General features: G+C 39.6%; 1 protein-coding gene across 2 annotated transcripts in view; it reads left to right on the top strand.

The window, feature by feature from the left end:
* Positions 1–18,470, top strand: part of NUP58 (nucleoporin 58) — a 107,353-nt gene extending 88,883 nt beyond the window's left edge. Inside the window, exons 13-15 of one of the 2 annotated variants that reach the window (XM_088460287.1) lie at positions 2,500–2,598; positions 11,129–11,224; positions 15,865–18,470. In XM_088460287.1, coding sequence (XP_088316413.1) covers positions 2,500–2,598; positions 11,129–11,224; positions 15,865–16,034 — 365 coding nt within the window. In that variant the 3' untranslated portion in view covers positions 16,035–18,470. The remainder of the gene's footprint in view (positions 1–2,499; positions 2,599–11,128; positions 11,225–15,864) is intronic. The other variant, XM_088460288.1, reaches the window with a different exon arrangement.
* The last annotated feature ends 4,931 nt before the right edge of the window (positions 18,471–23,401 follow it).

Raw genomic sequence — 23,401 nt, 5'->3', positions numbered from 1 at the left:
TCTATTGTGCAATTCCTGTATTTGATTGGCTGCTTTTGTCTCCGCCCTAAATATTTTGGTGCCTTCATTGGTTGTAGGTGATGTACACTCTCATAGTCCAGCCAAGGGCTGAAAATATTACAAATTATTGTTACTAGGAGCTAAATGTCAGTAGTATGTCTACCGACCGTCCCCGCGTACCAAGCGATCGATTTGGTAAGCTAGCGCACTTAACCAGTCATCATACATGCTTACAAGTGCTGTCACACTTAACAATATATTGTTAGTAAGCTGTACGAATGATCTATCGCTTAGTGTGTTCCCAGCAATAGGTTCAAGATAAATATTCCTTGGGAGCAATTGCTGCAGAATCTTTGGTGCATGTTTATCAATATGACCTAAAAAGAAGAATTTTCTTTTTAAATTGTCAGCTTTCTAACAAAAAAAAAATGTTGCATTGCTAAGAATAAAAAAATGTAGTACAGTCCAGGACCCCTTAAACCTTGCACCTATGCTTTGCTGGACTTCTAATGGGATATTCTGGAAGCTCACACTTTGACTTCTAGTATAAGATTTGGATAAAAAAGAAAAATTAGATATAGATTAGTAAAAAAAAAAATCTCTTTATTAAAGGATAAATGCTTTCCATTAGCAATAAATCTTCCTGGCTGCCATATGGATAGCATTGAGAAGCTGTCACGTGAAATGGCTACCACCCCCCACTCCCCTCCCCGCTTTTATTGATCTTTTGTAAATTTCTTTCTAGAACAGTGACCTATTTTATACTGCAAAGTTATCTTAATTCGACAGGAGTATGTCATCAGCTACAGGACTGGACAAATCTTGGATAGCCACAGCTTCTAAAACATTATTCTGTTGGTGCTTCATTTTCAGTGTAGCGATTTTCCTTTGCTCCTGAACTACTGTATTGGAGCATATACACACGGTCAGATTTGTCAGATGAACGATTGAACGATTTTACTAAAGTTTTGAACGATTGAACGATTTTTGACTGCATTAAAATGAATGGAATTGTCCAAGTCTGACTGCAAACACATCAGATATCCGATATCATTATCTGACAGACGGGAACGCGCATCGTACATCGTTCATCGTACATCGTACATCGTTCAGGCATATCAGATATGTCAGATTTTCCTTCAGATATGAACGACTGAACGATTTTTAAATCGTTATCGTTCATATCTGAAGGAAAAATCTGACCGTGTGTATGCACCATAAGTAATTTTGTACCACACTGCTTAAAACAGTTTGTCTTTTTCTTAACAAGATGTCACTGGATAGGGATATTTCCAAAACTTTTTTGTTCAGTGAGAGAAGACTGAATCTGTGCAGAACGCAAACCTTTTTTTGTGCTTGAAATTATTTTATGTTGTGTACTTTAAAAAAAACATTTCTGTTTTGAACATGGAAGAACAAAGATTTTTGTCTGTTACGGTAGTATGCTATGATCATAGCTCAATGTTATACATTCAAATAACCAATGCATCATATGGGTTTGTTGTGTCTTTAATATATGCTTTAGGAACAAGTGTATGATTGCTAATAAAATGTGAATCCAAAAAGAAATAGTGCTTACATGTATACAGATGATCACATGTTGTGGCTATTTTGTTGGCCAGTTTTGTTGGCCAGTTCTGTTGTATCTAGATTAAAATGGTTCAACTTTGTTTCTGGCCCACAACTGACAAAAGTCGGATCAGACAGGTCCAGAGATCTGGCCAACAGTTGACCACAAGAGTGTGTACGAGGAATTACCCAGGCCCCTTGCAATCTGGTTGTTCATCAAGTGGATAAAAGACTGGATTGCTTGGACTGTATCTGTGCTGATACCTCCTATCTAATGATAGCATATGGTAAATAAAAAGATTTGTGACCTAAACCAATTGCATATATAAAGAAATATCTGGGATTTTTTGTTAGCATTTTTTTTCCTAATAGAACCACATTTTTGTAAGCGAACTACTGTATTTTTGTGTTTCCTAGCCAACACCTTCTGACTCAGACTAATTGTACCGAAACAACATCTTTTGTCACCCCTCGGGTGCTAGATTTGGCTAGAACCATGTTTCAGTACACAACCCGATATATAAACTATCGATTTTCCTACATTTGACTTATGTAATTACCCCCAACGTTTCCAGATTCCCCGCTGCCAGTCTGTGTGTGAAAACGATTGAATTGTCATGTTACCATTTAATTGATTTGCTGAAACTGAAAAATAAATTCAATAAACAATATACTATTGTTGTGTTCTTTATATTACAGTGTAACTGTAATCTCCTACCTTAGCTAGTCTCTCTTTAAAATGTCAGGAACCTCAATGTGGAAGGAATGGGAGTGTGGCCTGTATGGTTTTCTCAGTTGGTGTTACCTCTCTGCTTTTAAGTTTTCCTTTAATTTTTCAAGTAAGGAAAGTTTTTTTTTTTTTGTTTTTGTTTTTTTGGTGTCTTTTTTTTTTTTTTTGTTTGTTTGTTTTGTTTTTACTTTTCATACTAGGGCCTCGGCCTACACTGGGAGTGGGTTTTGGAGCACCATTCGGCTCAGCTATGAGTACTGCTCTGCAGCCAGCTGGCTTGGGCTCATCAAATCTTGGAGGTACTTTTTTATGTTTTTATACATTCATTATGGTAGCAAATGATTTTCAGTCTTACAAGGATTCCTGTGATCATGTGAAATCTGAATTGTGGTTTATTGGGCCTTTTTAAAAATGTTCTCAAAATAATATAAAAGCAATATGAAACCAAAATATCAGTCTATAAAGATTACTCTTTAAATAGAACATTTATTGTGTGAGTCTGTAATCAGAAACAAACAGCGGTGTGTTTTTCATTATAATGTTCCAGGAAAGCTGTTCTGTTCCACTCTCTGAACTGTAGTTTTATTATGAAGGGAGGTACAGTCCTGGCTACACCCAAAGCAGAGCCTGTTCTATGCACTGGGCTTCAGTATTGTCCTATAATTCCCACTTGGTTATTTAAAAACTAATGTAAAAAAAAATAATTAAAAAATTATGTTGCTTGTAAACTAAATAACCACATTTCTGAGTTTCTATTAAATAATGCACACGTTGAAATCTCATATATGCATTTGTCTTTACCTATTACATAAACGGTAACTTTTAGTCTTAGAGGGACTTTGCACATTGTGATATCACAGCTGATATTGCACAGTTGGCCTCATAGGTCAGCGTGTTCCCTCAAACCTTCCCCAATACCAGATAACGACTCTGTTGACACAGATAGGATTGTTATTAAACATGGAGGAAAATGTGGCTGAAAGATAATGTGGTCAGGGGAGATCCAGCTGGAGGAGCAAACAGCCGGGTCTCGTCTGTTTTAGTGAAATTAAGTTACCCTGTTGCTCTGTTCTTGGCTTGAGTTGTGTGATCAGCCTGCTTGTGGGCACTCCTACAGATCTATCTTCTCCCACACCTTGCTGCTCATTTACTAATTCTCTGCTAAGCTAATCGCACTCCATGTGATCCAGTCCTTTTTCATGGCTTTCACTTAAATTGTTAATACAGTGTCACATTTTTGTCCTTTCTTGCATCTCTGCCCATAGGTCAGAAGCGATTTAAATGGATTTTTGTAGAGTTCCAACCAGTTGCTGCCCATAAGATTTTAAGTGATAACTCGCTGTGTACACAGCACCGGAGCTTGTTCTAGAATTCACCTTTCACAAATCCCACACTCTGTTTATCTAATAATGTAAAGGTTATTGGTGCATATACATACTCTGACCATTCTGGTGATATGCAGTAACTATAAAAAGTATTCACACCTGTGGCATGTTTCACATTTATCATCGTACGCCATGGAATCAAATAGGAATTATTTGGGTATGACAAAATAAGGTCAAAAAGTATTTACGTATTTTGCTAAGAGACACCTAAGTAAAACCTTTTGCTATTAGTTGCCTTCAAAGGTTATGTAATTGATTGGACTCCTGGGTACAATTAAAGTGTTTTGATTGATATAAAAATAGACCGTCCTGTGAGAGGTACCACGGTTTATTAGTGCAGTCCCACACAAGCTTCATTTTGAAGGTCAAATAAACGTCAAGGTCAAATAAACGTCAAAGCAAGTTAGAGAAATTGTGATTGTAATGCATTTTCCCTGATTGATGCTGTTCAAAGACTTTTAATATTTATTTGAACAGTCCTGCCCATCAAGCATGGAGAGAATTTGTTTACATTAGTTTATCCTCTAAACCTGAAAGTCCATGCAAGAAGAGCACTTGTTGGGGAGAGATGTATGGCAGTGTCTATCCATGGGATAGCGGTAGCTTGGTTACTTCATCTGTATTTTATGGGAGAGCGGCAAAAAGAAAATCATAAATGACGAAAAAACACACAAAATCTCACCCAGTTATATACCTAGTGCTTAGGGGACACCCATAAACCAAGTATCAGAAGATTCTACCGTCTAAGTGAGAACAAGATCGCCAAAACAAATTGTCTCAACCCAAGGAGCTCTATGCGTCATCCCAGGGACATCATCTATACATTGTGGTGAGAGTATAGTGCTATGGGGGCTATGAAATTTGTCAGAACAGAGGACAAAGTGATGTAGGAGGATGAGTCCATCCTTAGAAGAAGCTGCTGCAGAGACCAGGACCAGGGTGGACATTTATATTTCAGGAGCACAACGAACCAAAGCCATACAGCAAGAGCCACATTGTACAAAGAAAGGAAATGTCCTAGTGAGCCCCACTAGAACTGCACATCTAAGCCCCAGAAAGAATCCGTGGAAGGATTTGGAAATTGCTGTTCTATTGGCTATATCCAACCTGAGGGACCCTGAGAAGCTATGAAGAAGAGTGGCCATAGGGCATGATTCAGAGATGGGCGCTGTAGCACAGCCACTGTGTCTTTGTTACAGCATACAAAAGCCGTGGGAGGCGTCTTAAGTAATAAGACGCCTACTGCCAGCTTCTCTGGTTTGATGCTGCGTACGGAGATGCAGCCATTGGATCAACTGTGTGACCATCTTTCATCTGAGTAACCCTCAGGTTACCTAGGATGTCCGTGTATGTTCCGGGGCCTGTGAAGCTGCGTCCAAGGACACAGCCACTGGCTTTGGCTCACCCAGTAAAAAGGGGGAAGACACGCCCCCATTTTCTGGGAGGCTAACCCTTGACACCCCTTCCCCGCCACCAAATGGGTGCAGCATTTCAATGATAGGGTGGCACTGCGGCCATTGTCGCAGACACTGATCTGCACCTGCGCAGTACAGGCCCTGCCCAGATCGCAAAACATCGGGGTTGCATACGTCTCTGAATAAGGCCCATATATAGTGTTCAGATGTAAAAAGCTGGCAGAGGCTTACCCAATAGACAGCTGGTAAGGTACACATGGTTCTGAAGCCTCACATACAAACCTGTGTCATGTAGTGATCAGAAATCACAAATTCTGTTTATTCCATGATGCTGGAGAATAAAATGTGAGAAATGCCATAGGGGGTGAATCTTTCTTATACACCGTATACATATGTGCAGACGCTGCACATTTATTTGTTTTGCAGTCACAATTATGGAGTTAGGTTTAGGCGCCTCAATATTGGTGATGTATTCGTCAGAGCCAAGATAAAAAAAAACAAAAACCTTACACTGTAATAAATTCTTTAGTGACCGTGGTGTTTGTAACTATTGTCAGCTGTTTTAAAACTTGACTGTCTATATAATTCAGCTGCACTGTCCTGTATTGTGATTGCTGGGTTGGGTTTTAACAATTGGGACAAACTTTCAGGATCCTTTTATTACTCTCAAACATGTGGTTTTGCTATACAAATGCTCTTTAAAGTTCTTTTAGTACAAAGCTGCATTTAGAGCTGGCCGGCCTCACACAGCAATGAGCTGGAAGAGCTTCCATGTCCAACAATGCTATGTGCTGGTATTATAGTTTCATGATGTTACACTGGACGTAGTATAATATCACATACAGTACTGTAACTAGTTATGAGTTTATTTAATTTAGAAATTAATAGACTCTATATTCCCTCCCTCTTAATATGATGGTACTTTTACTATTAAAAGCTACGTGTCCCTGTCCCCATGTCATTCTTCATTTTAGACATTAAAGCACCACTTACTGTAAAATACAAGTCTTGAAACACATTTTAAAATAAGAGTAGTTTTTTACATGTTTGCTTTTGTTATGAGACTGGGTGCTACTGATGCACCCCATTCCTGCCCAGGCCCTGGTAGATCATGTCGCTGTTGTGCCAGCCTTTATTTTAAGGGGCATATACCTGTTTTGTTAAATAAACTGCTTTCAGGAGTCTTTCTCCACCCATCATACTGGAAGTAAGGTTGCCAGTGACCGCCTCCTTCTGTGGGCACGGGTATGTGATCTGTGGTGCCCAGAGCTCAGTAGAAGTGTAAAGCTTGTGTTGTGGTTGCTGTGGGAAACTGTTGATGATTGTGACATCACCATTGATTTAATAAAGAGATGATCCAGTATAGGTCCCCTAAGTAATAAGGCAACACATGTAATTGTACTCATAGTGGCTGAATTAAAAACTTAGTTTAAATTTCCAAGGTTACACTAATTTGCTGAAAGTCATCTATGGAAAGAGGGTGTTGGGGGGGGGGGGGGTATTTTTTTATTTTGCATTGTCCAATTCAGTGAACATACAACAAAATATATACACGACTATGGTACAAAAAGCCCTTAGTCTTCTGAAAGAAAGCAATATAAATTTCCCCAGTCTTGTTTATTACCAGTTATTTATATAGCGCACATATTCCGCAGTGCTTTATAGAGGACATTTCCCTGCCCCAGTGGAGCTTACAGTCTATATTGCCTGTCACATGCACAGTAGGGTTCATTTTGTTGGGAGCAAATTAACCTACCAGTATATTTTTGGAGTGTGGGAGGAAACCGGAGCACCCGGAGGAAACCCACGCAAACTCCACACAGTTAGGGACGTGGTGGGAATCGAACCCACAACCTCTGTGCTGTGAGGCAGTAATGCTAATCATTACACCGTCTGTGCTGTCCAGTATAGGTTATATAATCACAAGGTTATTCCTAGTGCATCTGGTATGTAACTGGACATTACAATATTAAATGTCGGTTATGAAGTTAAATGGGATTACTGGGAGAACGTCTCCATGTATCAGAAGATTGCGTCTCCCTCCATCTCAACTTTTACCGCCAATATTTTCACAAACTTATTGTTCATATTACCAGTAGAGCTTCTGTGTGAAACAACTTGTGTTCTACTTTTTGGTCGGATATCCTGGGAACTTGTCCAAATTGTTTATGGAATATGGTCATTTTTGGTTATAATTGTCCAAGGGCTCTACCTAGAATATTAATGTGAAAGCCATTTTACTTTTGTCATTCTTTCTGCTTCACTGCAATGTGTTTCTGCTCTTTCAGTACCTAACGCAGGTTTAAGCACCTTTTCTGGTTATCCAACTATATTTTTATTTTGTTCTTCCTGGGGGCTTTATGGTTTAACTGGCAAATCTGTTCCCATGTAACCGGTCTTTGCTGCAGTTCTTAACCAATCCACATATATATTGCGGACTTTGATCCTTAGAACAGGCACGAGCGCTCCGTGGTAGTTCCTGCAGGTCATTCCATGGGGTATATTTAGTAAAATGCAGGTTTTTAGAAGTGGAAATGTTGCCCATAGCAACCTATCAGATTCTAGCTATTGTCTTCTAGGAGGTGCTAGATAATTAAGTAGAATGAGACTGCGTTGAATCTGATTGTGTCCTTTGATCAAGGGGATGAATTTGTGAAATTCTTTAACATTTTAGAAAAATATTCTTTAAAAAAAAAAAAAATTGTATAGTTTCATCAGACGTTTTACAGCCTCATTTTATTTTTAACTGTGTATTGTTGCCTTGAATATCTTCTTGAAATAGACTACCTCCTAATCTAACATTATAGAGTGTAAAACGGAAAAGTAGAGGCAAAGTTTTGAATGAGTCCTGTAGAATTTTTCCTTCTCTGCAGTAGACCCACACATAGGAGCCCCCATAGCTGTTAAGCTGTCCACACACACAGCGATATTTTACCCGATTTCGACGAATTGTCACGATCACGATGGCAATGCGCGGCCCCGCTCGTCGTATATCACATCTTCAGATCTGCCGTGCTCTAGAGATCAGTGTGTCCCCAATCTGGGACACACTGCACTGGATGCACGTTAGATCTTAAGTCAGATTGGACATTTTTACTCCAAATTGTGAGTAGGATTGCCGGGGAGCTGCCGGGGGAGAGTTTAGGGGAAATCGCACACATCGTGGGATCGTGTGCAGATCGCTGTGTGTGTGGGCACCTTTACTCACCAGGGGTAATCTAAAGACCAAAGTCATTTAGGAGCGTAATTTTCTTAATTTCTCTATATGCCATCAAAAATACATCAGATAATATTGGTGACACAGGGAAGCGAGTATAAAAATGTATACATTTAGCGTGCAAGGGGACTAAATCAGCTAGCCAGCGTAACCTTCATATTCATTACAGCCTGTAAGCAACTAGATAATACATTAACATTAATTTCCTCTAAGGATATTGCCTCCATCTCTCTCCATTGTTCCAGCATGTTTAAGACCCTCTGCATTACCTCATTCTGTCAGCACTGTGATGGCTAGCATGGCCAGGGATTAGCATGTACATGATCACTGATGGTAACATTATTTTACCCTAAACTATGTGAAGCGTGCAATGTACATTTGTTAGAGTATCATATTGTCAAGGTTAGCTGATAATCGTGTGCAGCAAATGATAAATCTGTTGGGGGTTATTGTGTGTTACTATATAATAGGGCCTTGTTTAGAGGTGTACGGTAATCACACAGCAGCTGCTTGATAATATGATAATGCAGGAGGCATCTTGTGCAAAGACTGCTCCTGCTGGCTTCTCTGATCCGCTGCTGCATACGGAGATGCAGCATTGAATCCTCTGCATGACCATCGGTCATCTGAGTAACCCTCAATTTATTCAGGATGACCCGGGAATTCATGCAGCTGAAGCTAGTGAAGCTGCATCTACGGAAGCAGCCACTGGTTTCTGCACGCTTAGTAACAAGGGCAACACGCCCCTGTTTTCTGTGATTCTGCCTGTCGCCGCCTCCAAACTGATGAATGCAGGGCGCTGCGAATGTTCTCGCAGAATGAAATCTGCACATGCGCAGTGAGGCGGCTGTTCATTCCCAGATCTTGCACCATCGGAGATGTACGTAATCCATCAGGTTTGCATACATCTCTGAATTAGGCCCATAGTTGGTTGATCTTTTGTTAGTTTAATCGATGATATCAGAAGAAACAGGCTATTTTAGATAATGTGCTGTTGCAATGTAGTTATAGCTATATAAAAGGGGTTTATTTACCCCCCCGCCCTTTTTTTTCTTTCTGTTGAGTGGGGACTATGCATTTTAAACTCCTAACATGACAATTTCCAGCACGTCTTTGGATTTAAACAAAAACCTAATACTACTGTTTGTACCTCCAAAGTGTTGCTTATTCCTAACATTAAAATTAATACTTTTAAAATATAGATTCAGTTTTAAAAGAATCTTGTGCTGGAACTGTCGTAATTTACAGTAGCTTTGTTTTTACAACTATAAAGGTAGTATAGGGTATTGAATGAGTGTAGCCAATTTTAGTATGGCCAAGAGTACTCATATTAATGATTACATATATTGTGTTTAGAATTTTTATTTATTATATATATTTTAATATGGGTCATTCCTTGCCAAATCATCGCAGCTTCCAACACGACCATCTCGGATTTTCATGAAATTTGGTAGGATGATAGATGACACAAATCGTAACTTTGTGGTAGAACTTTCATGTTGGTCCTTGTTTTGAAGCTAATGGACCATAGTTTTCATAAAAAATTGTTTTATATTTAAATATTGACTTTTACATTTCAAGGTCACCTTTGACCTTAATTATTTAGAGTATATGTTTAAGTTTCTTATACATAAAGTATGTTGTACACTTAAATACAAACTCTCTTTGGTATAAGTTTCATTTTGGGAAGCCTTTGGAAACAGGAGTAATAAAAATATTAAGTAGAACCCTTCTTGCACTAACCATGCAACTGGCAAGTTCAGACTTGTCTTGTATTGTCCTCTCTGTGTTTTAGGGATGGCCATCTGTGGTTTTCCATCGATGGTGCCATCGATGGTACAATAACAATCTATGGTGAACCATCAATGGTTTGCAACACTCAGGGCCTGATACAGCAAGGAACGCATAGATGCAGATGCACGCAATCGTCCGATTGTTGCGTACTGCGCATGCGTGCGCGAACTAGCTACTGTGATGGGAACTGCGTTTGCAGAGGCTACGCAAACCCAGAGCACAGTGATTGACAGGAAGTGTCGTTTGTGGGGGGTGGTCGGGCAAACGCAGGTGTTTTAGGGTCATGCATATTTAAGCCATTGCAGCGACGGCCGAATGCCTGAGGTTGCGCGCATACAGTGGCAGAAATCCTGCGTGAAGTCATTATTATGCTACTTATGACAGTTACTTTGTCATCTATTGTCCTACCAAACTTCATGAAAATCTGAGACGGTTGGGCTGAAAAGTTAAGTTTTCTGTGATGATTTGGCATGGATCGACCCATATATATATATATATATATATATATATATATATATATATATATATATATATATATATATAATGATTTCCTTTAATGTATAGAAAGCTAAAGTGCAAATAACCCTTTATTATAAATGCTACAAAGTTTATTTACCCCTAGAAAGCTAACCTACAACAGCTCACCTGGGTCTGTGATACCCATAAGATGAATGATCCTTAGTATCCATAGAAATAAAATTTATTGAACACTGGTACATTACATAGCTGCTTTTTTGTTCTAAGCAAGAAATTAAATTTTTTTTTTTCCATTAAAATACAATCGGAACAAATGATTACCCAGTTGTTACTATGTTCTTTATTGGAGAGTTAGAAATGGCCGGGTGCGTCAGAGCCATGGTTAGCTTTCTAGGGTTAATATATAGTGTAATTCCCTAAAGGTAGAAGTAAGGATTTTTGAAGGAGCAGTCTGTAAATTAGATAAGGCATACTCATTTTAGTGGAATATTGTGTGTTACAACTTATATTACATGTGTTTTATCTAATACTGTCCTACTAGGATTTGGAAGTAGTTCTGCTTTTGGAGGTAACACCACAGGCGCCTCCTCTTTTGGCTTTGGGACAGCAAGTAAACCCTCAGGAAGCCTCAGTGCAGGTTTGTATACATAGATGCCTGGGTATGTGTGTGTGGATGTTGAAAAGCAACATGCAGAGTAACCGCGTTGTTCAACCTCACAAAAATCAACTTTTTGCTGGTTTCTGCCTCTATATACACTCTGTGACCATTTTGTTAGGTCCACCTGTACACATAGCTGTCATGTGACAGCAACTCAGTGCATAAAAGCATGCAGACATGGTCAAGTAGTTCAGTTGTTGTTCAAAATGGGAAGAAATGTTGATCTATGTGACTTAGACTGCGGATTCATTGTGTCAGACAGTGTTTGAGTGTTGCCGTAACTGCTGATCTCCTCCTGAGAGTTTCACACATAAGTCTGTAGAATTTACGGACAATGGTGCGCAAAACAAAAAAAGCAGAGTGCGTGGCAGTTCTATGGGTGAAAATACTTGATCAATTAGAGATGTCAGAGGAGAATGGTCGGAGTGGTTAAAGCTGACAGGAAGGAGACCTTAACTCAATAACCAACTATTATGCAGAAGAACATCTCTGAACGCACTGCTTGCAGTATATAGATTACACCTGTCTGCTAAGAACAGGAAATGGAGGCTACATTGGGAACAGGTCTTACCAAAGCAAGACAGATGACGATTGGAAAAACATTGTCTGGTCTGATGGTTCTTAATTTCTGCTGCGACATTCAGATGCTAGGTTCACAATTTTGCATAAACAACCTGGATCTCCATGGATCCATTCTGCCTTTAGTTAATGGTTCATTATAATAGCATGGGGAATGTTAACTTGGTATACATTAGACACCTTTAATACCAACTGGGCATTGTTTAAATGCCACTGCCTACCTGACTATAGTTGCTGATTGTCAGCATCTCTTTATGGCCACAGTCTATTATTGTAGTTGTTGACATTTATTTATATAGCGCTAGTATCTATCCCCCTATCTTCTAATGGCTACTTCCAGCAGTATAACGCACCATATCACAAAGCACACGGCATCTCAAAAAAGTTCCAAGGACATAATGAGTTCAGTGTACTCCAATGGCCTCCACAGTTGCCAGATCCGAATCTAATAGAGCACATTTGGGATGTTGTGGAATGTCCGATTAACAGCCGGCAAATTTTGCAGGAACTGTGTGAGGTCATCCTGTCAATATGTCACCTTAACGAATCCATACCATAAAGAATATAGGCTTTTCTGTGATCAGAGGAGACCTAATGTATACTAAAAAGGTGTTCCTAATAAAGTGTCCCTGAGTGTATATTTTATTACAGGTTGAGTCTCCCATATCCAAATATTCCGAAATACGGATTTTTTTTAGCATGGCTGAGACAGTGAAACCTTTGCTTTTTGATTGGTTAAATGTACACAAACTTAATTTTTTAATTATTTTATGCCTTAACGTATAAAATTGCCTTCAGGCTTTGTGTATAAGGTGTATATGAGACTTAAATGAATTTCATGTATGTACACACACTTTGTTTGAGCCACAAAATTATTGTATTAAATTACCTTCAGGCTGTGTATATAAGGTGTATATAAAACATAAATGCATTCTGTGTTTAGATTTGGGTCCAATTCCTAAGATATTTCATTATGGTATGCAATTATTGTAAAATATGGAATATTCATATATCCAAAATCCCTGGTCCCAAGCATTTTGGATATGGGAGACTGAACCTGTATATTTAATAGACAAGTCACATTATTCATACTGCACTTAAGATAAAGATTTATATGTAACATTCATCTGCTGATCAGTTCAACCCTGCACACTAATAGCTGCAAACATTTTGTGATTGCTTCAATGTAGTATTAAAGGAGAATTCCATGTAAATCTAATCTGCAGGCATCAGCATGTTTCTCCAGAACTCTATAGTAAAGGATACCGTTACAATTTAAAAAAAAAAAAAAAAAAGCACAGAATTTTTAGCTTTGGGTGTAGTTTCATAATTAAAATAATCCATTCAAACTTTTGCCTTCCTTGGGGTCTAGCATTATTTATATGTCTGCTGTGGACTGCTAGTTAGACTGCTCACATTTGCCACATAAAGAGTAAGGATGATGTCATCGGTCCACATTGGGGTTACCTTGTGTATTAGCTGGAATACCAAACCCCAGGTAAGTCATATTTTGGGCGAATGTCTAGCTCACAGGTTCTCAAACTCTGTCCCTGAACAGTGCATGTTTTGCAGGTATCCTCACAGAATCACTAGTGAAATAATTAGCTCCACCTGTGGATCTTTTAAATGTGTCAGTGAGTAATGACTATTATTATTATCCTTTATATGGCGCCACAAGGGTTCCGCAGTGCCTTCCAAAGTACATAAACAAATGAGCACACAAGACAAGTACACAGACAAATGATAACACAAGAAAAACAGTTATCAATAGTACAAACAATGCAGGACAAATACACGATTTATGCATTGCTGCATAACACTTAAATAAGCAGCATGGCGTCAGCAACCAAGGGTGGGGCGCAGTTGTAAATTAAAGCAGGAGTAAGTGAGGGAGAAGCACATGAGGGAAGAGGGCCCTGCTCGTGAGAGCTTACATTCTAAAGGGGAGGGAGCAGACAAATGGGTTACACAGATGGGCTGGATTGTGAGGAAGGAACATGGAGTAGTGGGTTAGGATGAGAGCTGGAAAGCTTTGAGAAAGAAAGGGGTCTTGAGAGCCCATTTGAAGGTTGGGAGCCAAGAAGCAAAGTTAACATGGAATTTTGAGTTAAGGCAAGGGGGACGAGGAAGTTGGAAAATGCAACTGATATGAGCATTGAATGCAAATAATTAAGTGGGGAGTTTAGAAGGTAAGAGTAGGTGGGAGTGACCAGATGATAGAAGTACCCCAACACCAACACTGTGGCAACCTCCAGGCCAGGGAGTGTGAAAGAATGTGAGGCTCCCAAAGGAGATGGCTCAAGGAGAAGTGCTGTTAGATGGGTAAATCCAGAATTTGGTGATGGCTAGGAGATTAAAGGAGTTGAATATGAAGCCGTAATGGACAGGGACTTGTTGATTATAGACAGGACTGGCTTTCCAGAGGAGACAGGAGAGAGAAGAAGTTTGTTAGAGTTGCTGTAGTGTGGGGCAGAGATTGAGGGAGGGTGACAGCAGGTGGTGGGCAAGGTGGAGGTTTAGTGTGGTGTGGGTTGAGAAGAAGAGGTGTAACTTGGAGAAAAGGGAGAGTGCAGGCCTTACGAGTTATAGGAGATGCGGTGGAGAGTACTAGATGGGATGAAGGGAGGGAGAGGAGAAAGTGGAGGAGACTATGGAGGGAGAAAAGAAATGGGAACTGGTGGTAGAGGAAAGTATTATGTAGCTTCTGAGTGAGGGGGGGTAGAAGAAAAGAGACATTGCGTAGATGAGGGATTAGGGGGGGGAAGAAAACAGCAGTAGTAGTGATGAGAGTGAGACAGGAATAGTACAGTTAAAATGTCTAAAAATCAGATAAAGGGAAGAACAGTGTTAGTAGATGTAAAGGCACAACTACAAGACTATATAATAAACAAAATGAGTTTAGAGCTGTTCAAGTTGCAGGATTTTAAATTAAGGATAAAGCATTCTTACAGATGAGAAGGTGTTCAAAAATGGTAGATACTAGAGTGATGTAGAGATAAATTGACAGTGGTAAAGGAATAATATAAACAGTGTAGGGTCAAAAAAAAAAAAACTACACCTGTGCCCAGCTAGGTAACCTGGAAAACATGAACTGTGTGGGGTCCTGAGGACTGAGTTTGAGAACCACTGGTCTAGCTTATGCACCCAAAGCTGTTTTTTTTTTATTTTTTATTGTTGAATTAGAATTGAATAATTATGTGAACTTTAATGGTAAGCATGGGAGAGTTCTAGCTGTGCCAATTAAAATATCCCTTTGATCTCCTTCAGAAATAATCTAACGCTGCCCAACATTTACATTAAAAAGGCTTGAATATGATATATTATATATTTTCTTATTATTTGTAACCTCTCAAAAGGATGTTTCTTTCCTGGCATATGTATAATGTAATTTTGGTGTATGCATCCATATGATTTGTGAAGTCTGACATTATGCGCTAGTGAACGTTTTGATGTCTGAGCCATGTGTTCCAATTGTACAAGTGATCACTGACTAATGAGATTGCGATTTCAATCCTCCACCCCCTTCCTGTTTTAGGGATTTATGTACATTATTTAATTTTATCTTTAAGGTATAAAGTGAACCTGACAGTTAAATATGTGCATTAGGAAATGTTTCATGTAAAACCCACCTTCCCATGGAGTTGCATAGTACTTGGCAACGTCTCACACAGTAATGCATGAGTCTACACTGGGCACAGAGAGATTTTGGTATTAGAACAGATTATTCAACTTTTATATGACTTCTAATTTCCCCTGTATTTAAAACTTGTACGATCAAGAAGATGTTTGTGTGTCTGTATGCATGTACGTTTTGTATATATGTATACATGTAAGTGTGTGTGTGTATATATATATATATAGATATATATGTATATGTGTGTGAAACTTTTAGAACTGAGAGTTCCCTTTAACCTCTGTCATATCATACTAATGCACTATGTCAATGTGTGATGGTAAAGGTGTCTAGTATTTTGGCTAGGGTGAAGTTATTTAAATGGAAACCTAAATTAATGGTTTCAAATGTATTTTATTCCCTAAAGGATTTGGCAGTTCCTCTACGTCTGGATTTAACTTCAGCAATCCCGGTATCAATGCATCAGCCGGCTTAACCTTCGGAGTGTCTAACCCCTCATCTTCAGGTTTTGGAACCGGATCACAGCTGCTACAGCTTAAGAAGCCCCCAGCTGGAAACAAGAGAGGGAAAAGATAGACATTTAAGTAAAAAAATAATCTAGTTAGTACGTTGAAAAGGGTCTATTTTTCTAAACCAGTGGTGTAATTGTTCCCCAGGAGATTTATAAAGTTATTTTCATGTCCGAAAACCAATGATGTATTCTATTTGCCGTAATATACAAGTGTCTTTTCTGCAATGACGTCGTGACATCTGAATCCAGAATAGAATAGGAACATAAACACTTGTCTTTTGAAAGGCTTCTCGTCTAATATCGTATTTTTTTACTGTTGTTCCACATTTAAAGGCGCATTACCAAAAATGTATGAAGATTTATTGTCATTATGATGATACCCCCTTTAGCAAATTGTGCAGTTCAATTGTAGCCATGATTTTTTATTTTTTTTTGTATTTTGTCTTGAAAGCCATTACTCATATCTGTTGTCTTGTAGCTTGTATGTTTCATTGCTTGTTATGGAGAGAAAATGCAGGTGTTAGGGGTCCTTGATGGTGTTTCAGGGGAAGCTACAGTATATTTGACCTGAATAGCAACGGGGACCCCTCCAGGAAGTTAGATGTACTGAACTTTTATCCATATAATAATTTACAGTTTGCATAACTTTCAAATGATTGATCTCTTGGCAGTTTGCTGACATAATCACTGTGCATAATCTTATTCTATTTGAGTGTCCAAATATGAAAAATTGTCTTCTAAGATTCAGTGTATTTTACAATACATTGTTTTCAACTGTGACATGATTGGGACCATACAGCCGTACACTGCTGATTTGTGGAGTCCTGTTATGTTGTGCTGTTTTCATGCACACTTGTAGTATGTCCCCTCTTATTTAATCTGTAGTTGTCCCCGGGGATATACACACACGGTGCAAGAATAGTACCGCTATGTTTCCAGAGAGATACATATATATTTTTATGGAGTTTTCCGGTCCTGTTTGTCAGTACTGGAGGTAAAGAGAATGTAGATGTTTTTCCGTCTTACTTTCCATCCATGGAACACAACCATACAGAACAATCTATTGTACAGTTGATCTGCAGTCAACAACCCCATCCATGCAAAGGAGCCTCTACGCTCCGAGAAATGCACGATCCACTATTTTGCGCAAACAGTGGGAGGATGTTTTGCCTGTCTGTCCTGGACAATACGTTAACTTCTATTTCTTTCACTTTATCAGAGTAGAATCTGAGGCATGCACCTTTTAATTGTACTTCACATGCACTGACCACCATGTTACAAAGTGTTCTACCCTGGGAAGAAAACACGATTTTCTCCGGTGCATCTACATGTAAAGTAATATTGACCTTTTGATGGGTTAGCAACCATTGAGTGTTTTCATCAGCGATGTCTGGCAGCTAGTGGTCGAATATACCCAGCTGATCGGTTCGTTTTTGGGCTTGGATCTTCCCGCCAAGTTCGGATCTCCGAATGAGGCAAAAGGTAATCTTTCACCGGACATCTCTGCCGAGATGTCCATGAAAGAAGACATTTTGCCTAGTTCTGAGATTCGTACCTGGTGGAAAGATCCAAGCACTGCTCATCTCTAGTTTTGTTTGAGTGCTGTTTTGCCTTTGTTTAAGGGAGGGGTTTCCATATTGTCTTATCTGTATCTATGGAAAGACTACAAATTAGGGGGGAATTCAATGGTTTTAACGCTGCCGCAGCCCCTGTCTAGAGTGGCGGGAGCTATTCAGTTGGGCGCATTTGCTGCGGACATCCATTATTTATGCTCGCACCCTCCTGAGTGTCTGGCTTTTGGGAGCACAAACTCATTGCGCCCTGTAGATTGCATGGGTTTAGCTGAAAACCTGCTTTACTAGGCTAATGCCAGTGCATTTGGGCGTGATAAATAATGGCTGCCCGTGACACTGGCGCCCATCAGCAAAACAATTATGCCCCAAAAACAATTCAATTCACTTCTTAAATTTATCTTCACAGTTCTGAGTTTTTTGGTGTTTTTATATTTTTTATTTTTTTTAGCATGGGAGATGTAACTGTCCATTAGCTATTTCAATTATTATTCATTTGTTTTTATATATTTTTTTCACAATTTGGTTACTCCTGTGTCTTTCACCCCCCCTCAATCTATAATCGGTGTTTGATCTGATATGTTTGTTCCATTAGAGATGTTTCAGGCAATTCGCATACAGTAAGTACCGTTTAATCACATGTAGGGTGTGCGTCTGAGTTGTTACCTGTTGTCAAGACACAGAAGCCGCCACAACTGGTACTTTTTAGTTGTGTGGTGTTGCCTTTTGTTATCCACTGACTGCTACAAATCTTTTTGTACATTGATTAATTGCCGCCTTATATTTTCCATCTACAAAAGTATGTGTATTGTTTTGTATTAAACTGGTAAGGATAATTCTGATTGCATGTATTCATGATAGTGTATGTATATATGATTGTATATGTACTGCATACCGAATATGTATATAAACTGAAGATGTGTAATTGTGGCAGCTTTGTAAATTGTCTCCTTTTCTCATTTATTTTTCTTTAAAAAATTCTCCTTTGGGCGTTTTGAATAAGGGCTTGAAGGTTACACATACATGCTGTGGCCCAGAGAAAAACCAATTCCCTGTTGTCTTCCCATATGAGTTATTTTTTTTTTTTCTCTAGGAGAACACTAAGCGTACGGCTGGTTGACAGGCTCATTAGGTTCTGTATGCTCCCTACTCTGTGACCCATCATTCCTTGCTTCTACAATCAACCTTATTCGCTCTATCCTGCCCTCTACTCCCCCCTACCCTTCCACTATCTTTGGTTTGATCACTATGGGTTTATGTTTAGCCTTTTGTATTTAGTCTATATTTTTGTAATTGTTTTTATCACTGCGCTGCGGACAACTTTGAGCACCCCATAAAAAGTTTGATTGTGTCTGTATTCAGTATTCAAGATCTAGCCCTACCAGTGATTTACAGAGTGGTAAAAGTCTGTCTGCCCTAAGTATGTTTGTATATTATCATGAAGTCAGAATGAGTCTTTATGATCCTCTTGGGATTTTGCACCTTAGAAACTGGGGACACCCTGAGGTTAGGGGCGAGGTAGTTTACTAGTTCCTCATTTGACCTTAATTATGTATCGGGCATGTTCAGTCGGCTGTTACAACATGTTCATTTGATGTAGCCGAATCATAAATACTAATGCATGTCCCATGATGCAGTACTTTTTATTATTGGCCTGCACTTCTATCGACCTAAAGTTTTGGTTAAGGTCAATTTCTCAGAGACCACAATCTATGACATGCCAGTGTTACATAAGTCTTGTGATGCCTACCAGTATACAATAAGTAGTTTAAACAATGCTTTTAGTTTCACAAGTATCTGTAAGGAGTGTTGTACTGAAGTAGTCATATAGCTGTAAATGTATAATGTCTGTGGCACCCGAGCGTTACATGGCCTCTGCACTAACACAGTGAATTGAAACTCAGCTGCTGTATTAGTAACCATTACTCACAATCAAAAAAGTAATAGTGACGTATGCCAGTGACAAGGAGAATGCAGCCAAAACTTCTGCATATGTAAGCGTCCATGCCGACTCGTATAAAGCCAAAAGTAGTGCACATGTCATACACGTAATACTAGGCCTGGGTGCTTTTGTCATGAGCCAAGTCTATCAAGGTGCTGCAGGCACACTATAAAACTATGAGTTTACTCCAAAGTAAAATCAGACTAGAGATTTACCTGTAGCCTTAAGTAATCCAAAATGTATTAATTTTGCTGTTTCCGAGCTGCACAGCCATCAAAGTTGCGATAAATAGACGTTAATGCTTAGTGCTCTACCATCAGCAAATAAAACATTGTAATAAGCAAGTAGATTATTGAGACTTGAGCAAAGCTTTGCCAAAGTTTTTTCTGGGTATAGTTCGGTTCAGTTTAACAATGGTTAGGCCCAGTAATTGTGGAATCATGGCTGAGGTTTTCATTGCTGCAGATTTTGATTTGATCCTGCCCTGGATGACGTCTGTTATATGTTGTGTTGTTGTGTGGTCTTCCTCCGGCACTCTGTCTTCCTCCCAAAGTCCAGAAACACACTGGTAGGTTAATTGGCCTGTTTGTTTGTTACGCAGTATTGACCACCCCACTGATGCTGGGACTGAACTGAATGAATAAACATCCTCTGTACAACACTTTGTAATATATTGGGGCTATATACATGAGTGAAAATAAAAGCACTGGCCCAACGTTATGGAGGATGAAGTAGCAGTCTTGGAGACAATTGATATGGAAGGTCACATGTCCTATTGTATAAGTAGCATAATTTCTATGGTATCAATAGGGCCGATTCAATTCAATGCGCTGTTGATAGCGCCAGGAGGGAGCTTCCGGAGCTATTCTTTTTAGCGCATTGTTAGGTCGACTAAAATTATTTCTTCTCGCACCCTTAACCTGTAAGTGTTGGACTAAACATGTAGCAAATATGAAGATGAATTGCCATAAATTGGACCTTTCTTCTAGCCATCACACACATGCCAGGAAAGTGTTTGGGGTACACGGGGGTCTGAGCTTTCTCTATCAATATGCCATACCTTACAGTACTAGAAGATGAGGTGATTCTTAAGTTGGTCTCCTTTGTCTTATGTGGAGACATGTCACAGTTCCATAGATCACCTAAAGCAAACCAACTTCTAACAAAATCCTAATTTCGAAGAGGTAAGGTCTCTACATTGCTTGTGTATAAAGAGGTATATTTTTCATACTGACAATATGAGTATTTTGGTGGAAGAACATCAATCATTTGCTCCACCTGAAGAGACCCGAAAGCCGCCTGAGCATCCATGGCTTGATGAAAGATGTTATCTCTGAATCCTACGATTTCTCCAAATAGTCGCTCAACACAAGCTGTTTTAACCTCTGGAAGAGAGAGAGAAGCCACCAAAAAATGTCCTTGTCTCTTAGGATTGTGCTGCTATGGTCATGAAATGGGTGTTTGGAATCACTCTTCACAGCACCTTTCCTTAGTCCCACCTTATATTATTTTTATCTTTTTTGTGTCTGACTTATTAATTGTATTAGGGTCATCAGTGAAGGAAGACTTGATTGTTTAGGCTCTGTTTCTTGTCAACCTGTGACCCAAGCGGAAAGACCTGCCTCTGTGGGTGGTGTGGTTGTGGAGGAATCATAGTAAGGAAATTATTGGGTTGGGATCATTTTATTTCTCATTTTAAAACAATCCATTCATGCTGCAGGGAGTAAAGCACTATATACACAGATATTACTAATCCTCAATCTAAATTGACACTCAATATGCACAGGCGTTTTAGGAAAATGGATTCTAAATCAGCATTTCCTTTGCATAGAGATGAACAATCACTATGCTTGTGGCAACCACTGGTCACTTGTGTCCTGTACCCATAATATTGTCAGATATACTTTCAGACATAAGGCAGCAAGAAGTGGCGTGTTGAAACATTACAGGCAACAGGGTGTGTTGGTGGTGCACATGGTTGTGGAGGAATGGAGGGTGGTTCTGATTGTCTGCCCCCCCCCCCCCCCCCCCATCTCACACTTTAGCCAATCACCCCAATGGGGGGTGGTCACTCCAGGCCTCAGTGGTGAGTGTACAGAGTGAAAGGGCAGAATGAGCGTTGTAGAGCACGGCTGTGCTGTAGGTAGACGTGCGGCAACTTCCATCGATTAGTGTTGAAATAAGGAACTTGGCACAGCAACTGACCTGAGGATTTGTGCACCCTCCAGACAGCATATTTTAGCCTGTGCTACAGTGGGAGCAGCTGCACACAGTGCCCTCTCTGAGTTTGCGTTTTCTTTGCAATGACTCTCTTTAAAGATACGTTGAAAGTTACAGTTTTGGGAAATGCCTTTATACAGTTAATTCATTACAGCAAAACAGCAAGAAGTTTTAATTCCGTAACCAATCTTAAAAAAAAAAATGTAACTTTGTCCACAAACCCAATGATGATAACCCGCAATCCCACAATGGAATGTTTCCATCGCTACATTCCTTAGTTTTCATAGATGAACAAGAGGTTACAAACCAGTTTGGTTTGGGGTAGAGGAGAGAAGTTTATTATGTTTTGGCTGTAGTTAGCTACACATTAGTGCTCTGTGTTCTGTATTACCTTTCTGCTGACAGAACAGATGAAGAAGGAATATCTGAGGCTTGGAAAGGATGCGAGCTGATATTTCATCTAAAAAGCAGAAATGTAACAATCTATTCTGTGGTGGCCTATGCCATGACATCAAGTATAAATGCTTATTGATAACTCACTAAACGAGGATATAGCTACATGGAAGGACATGCCATGCTGACATGATCCATGGAACTTCTTCTGACCTTACACATGCCAGTTACTGGCAATGTAAAACCATCTTCACCTTAGTTTCTCATTTCTCCCTGCATACACTTTTCACACCTGTCTGCAGCTGTGATGCTGTCTACAATGCAACAGAGAATGACTGTCTAGACCTGGAATCGGGCCTTGGCCTGCCATTGTGAAGGCTGCGTTCTAAGGACGTCATTCCAAGGATACAGAGTTTAAACTGGATTTTGCCCCACTCTCTAATCTCTATAATACTGCAAGTTCTCAAACATTACAAACCTTCATGTTACTAGTCCCCCAAATCCAGCCTCCTACAACCTCACCTGGTAAATTGACAAATTGTTGTTTAACATTGTCTATTATTCCTGCATTCTGGCTTCACACATTTTGCAGTATGGCATCTCTGTTATTAATCCATTTTACCTTGTACTTCTATGTGTAGTATACTGACTGCTTTGCATGTCTCCCCATACTGCCACATCATGTACTTCCTACTCTACTATCCCTCCCCAGTCCCCCTTCTCCCCAATCCCGCTTACCCAGTATCTCCGCCCACTTCAACATATTGTGCTTTTTCTTTTCTCCTGTGATTGCCCGCTGCATGTTACACTTCTGTTACCTGCGAATACTCCTACTGTAACCTATGTAGTGCACCCTAGATGGCTGCCTCACCTGGTACTTTCAAAGGCAGTATGTATCGTGTTAGTCACTGTTCATTTTATCCTTGTATGTCTTATTTCCATGTATTGCTTATCGCACATTGTAACCGAAGTAGTGCCCCCAACATGGCTGCCTTGCCTGATACTCTGTTGTGTAGAATGAGCAATGCATGGTTCTGATGACTTTGCAAAGAACTCGCCTATTATTTTTCTCTCTCCCATTATGGGGCATATTCAGTTAGACACGAAAAGTCCCGTACTTTTTGCACGCCGGACTTTTCGCTGACATCGCTGGTTTTCCATGCGAAAAAGTATCGTGCATGTCCCCGCTTATCCCCCTATTCAATTAGAAATCAGCTAAACGGGACCCGGCGAAACTGTAACATGCGAAAAGTACTGTCAGGTGGGGAAATCAGCATGACATCTCCCAAAAGATACACGGACATTG

Source organism: Taudactylus pleione, unplaced genomic scaffold, assembly GCF_031769625.1.
Source record: "Taudactylus pleione unplaced genomic scaffold, aTauple2 ptg000043l, whole genome shotgun sequence".
NCBI classification, from domain to species: Eukaryota; Metazoa; Chordata; class Amphibia; order Anura; family Myobatrachidae; genus Taudactylus; species Taudactylus pleione.
The sequence above is the reverse complement of the archived record's forward strand: the minus strand, read 5'-3'. Positions and strand labels throughout refer to the sequence as shown.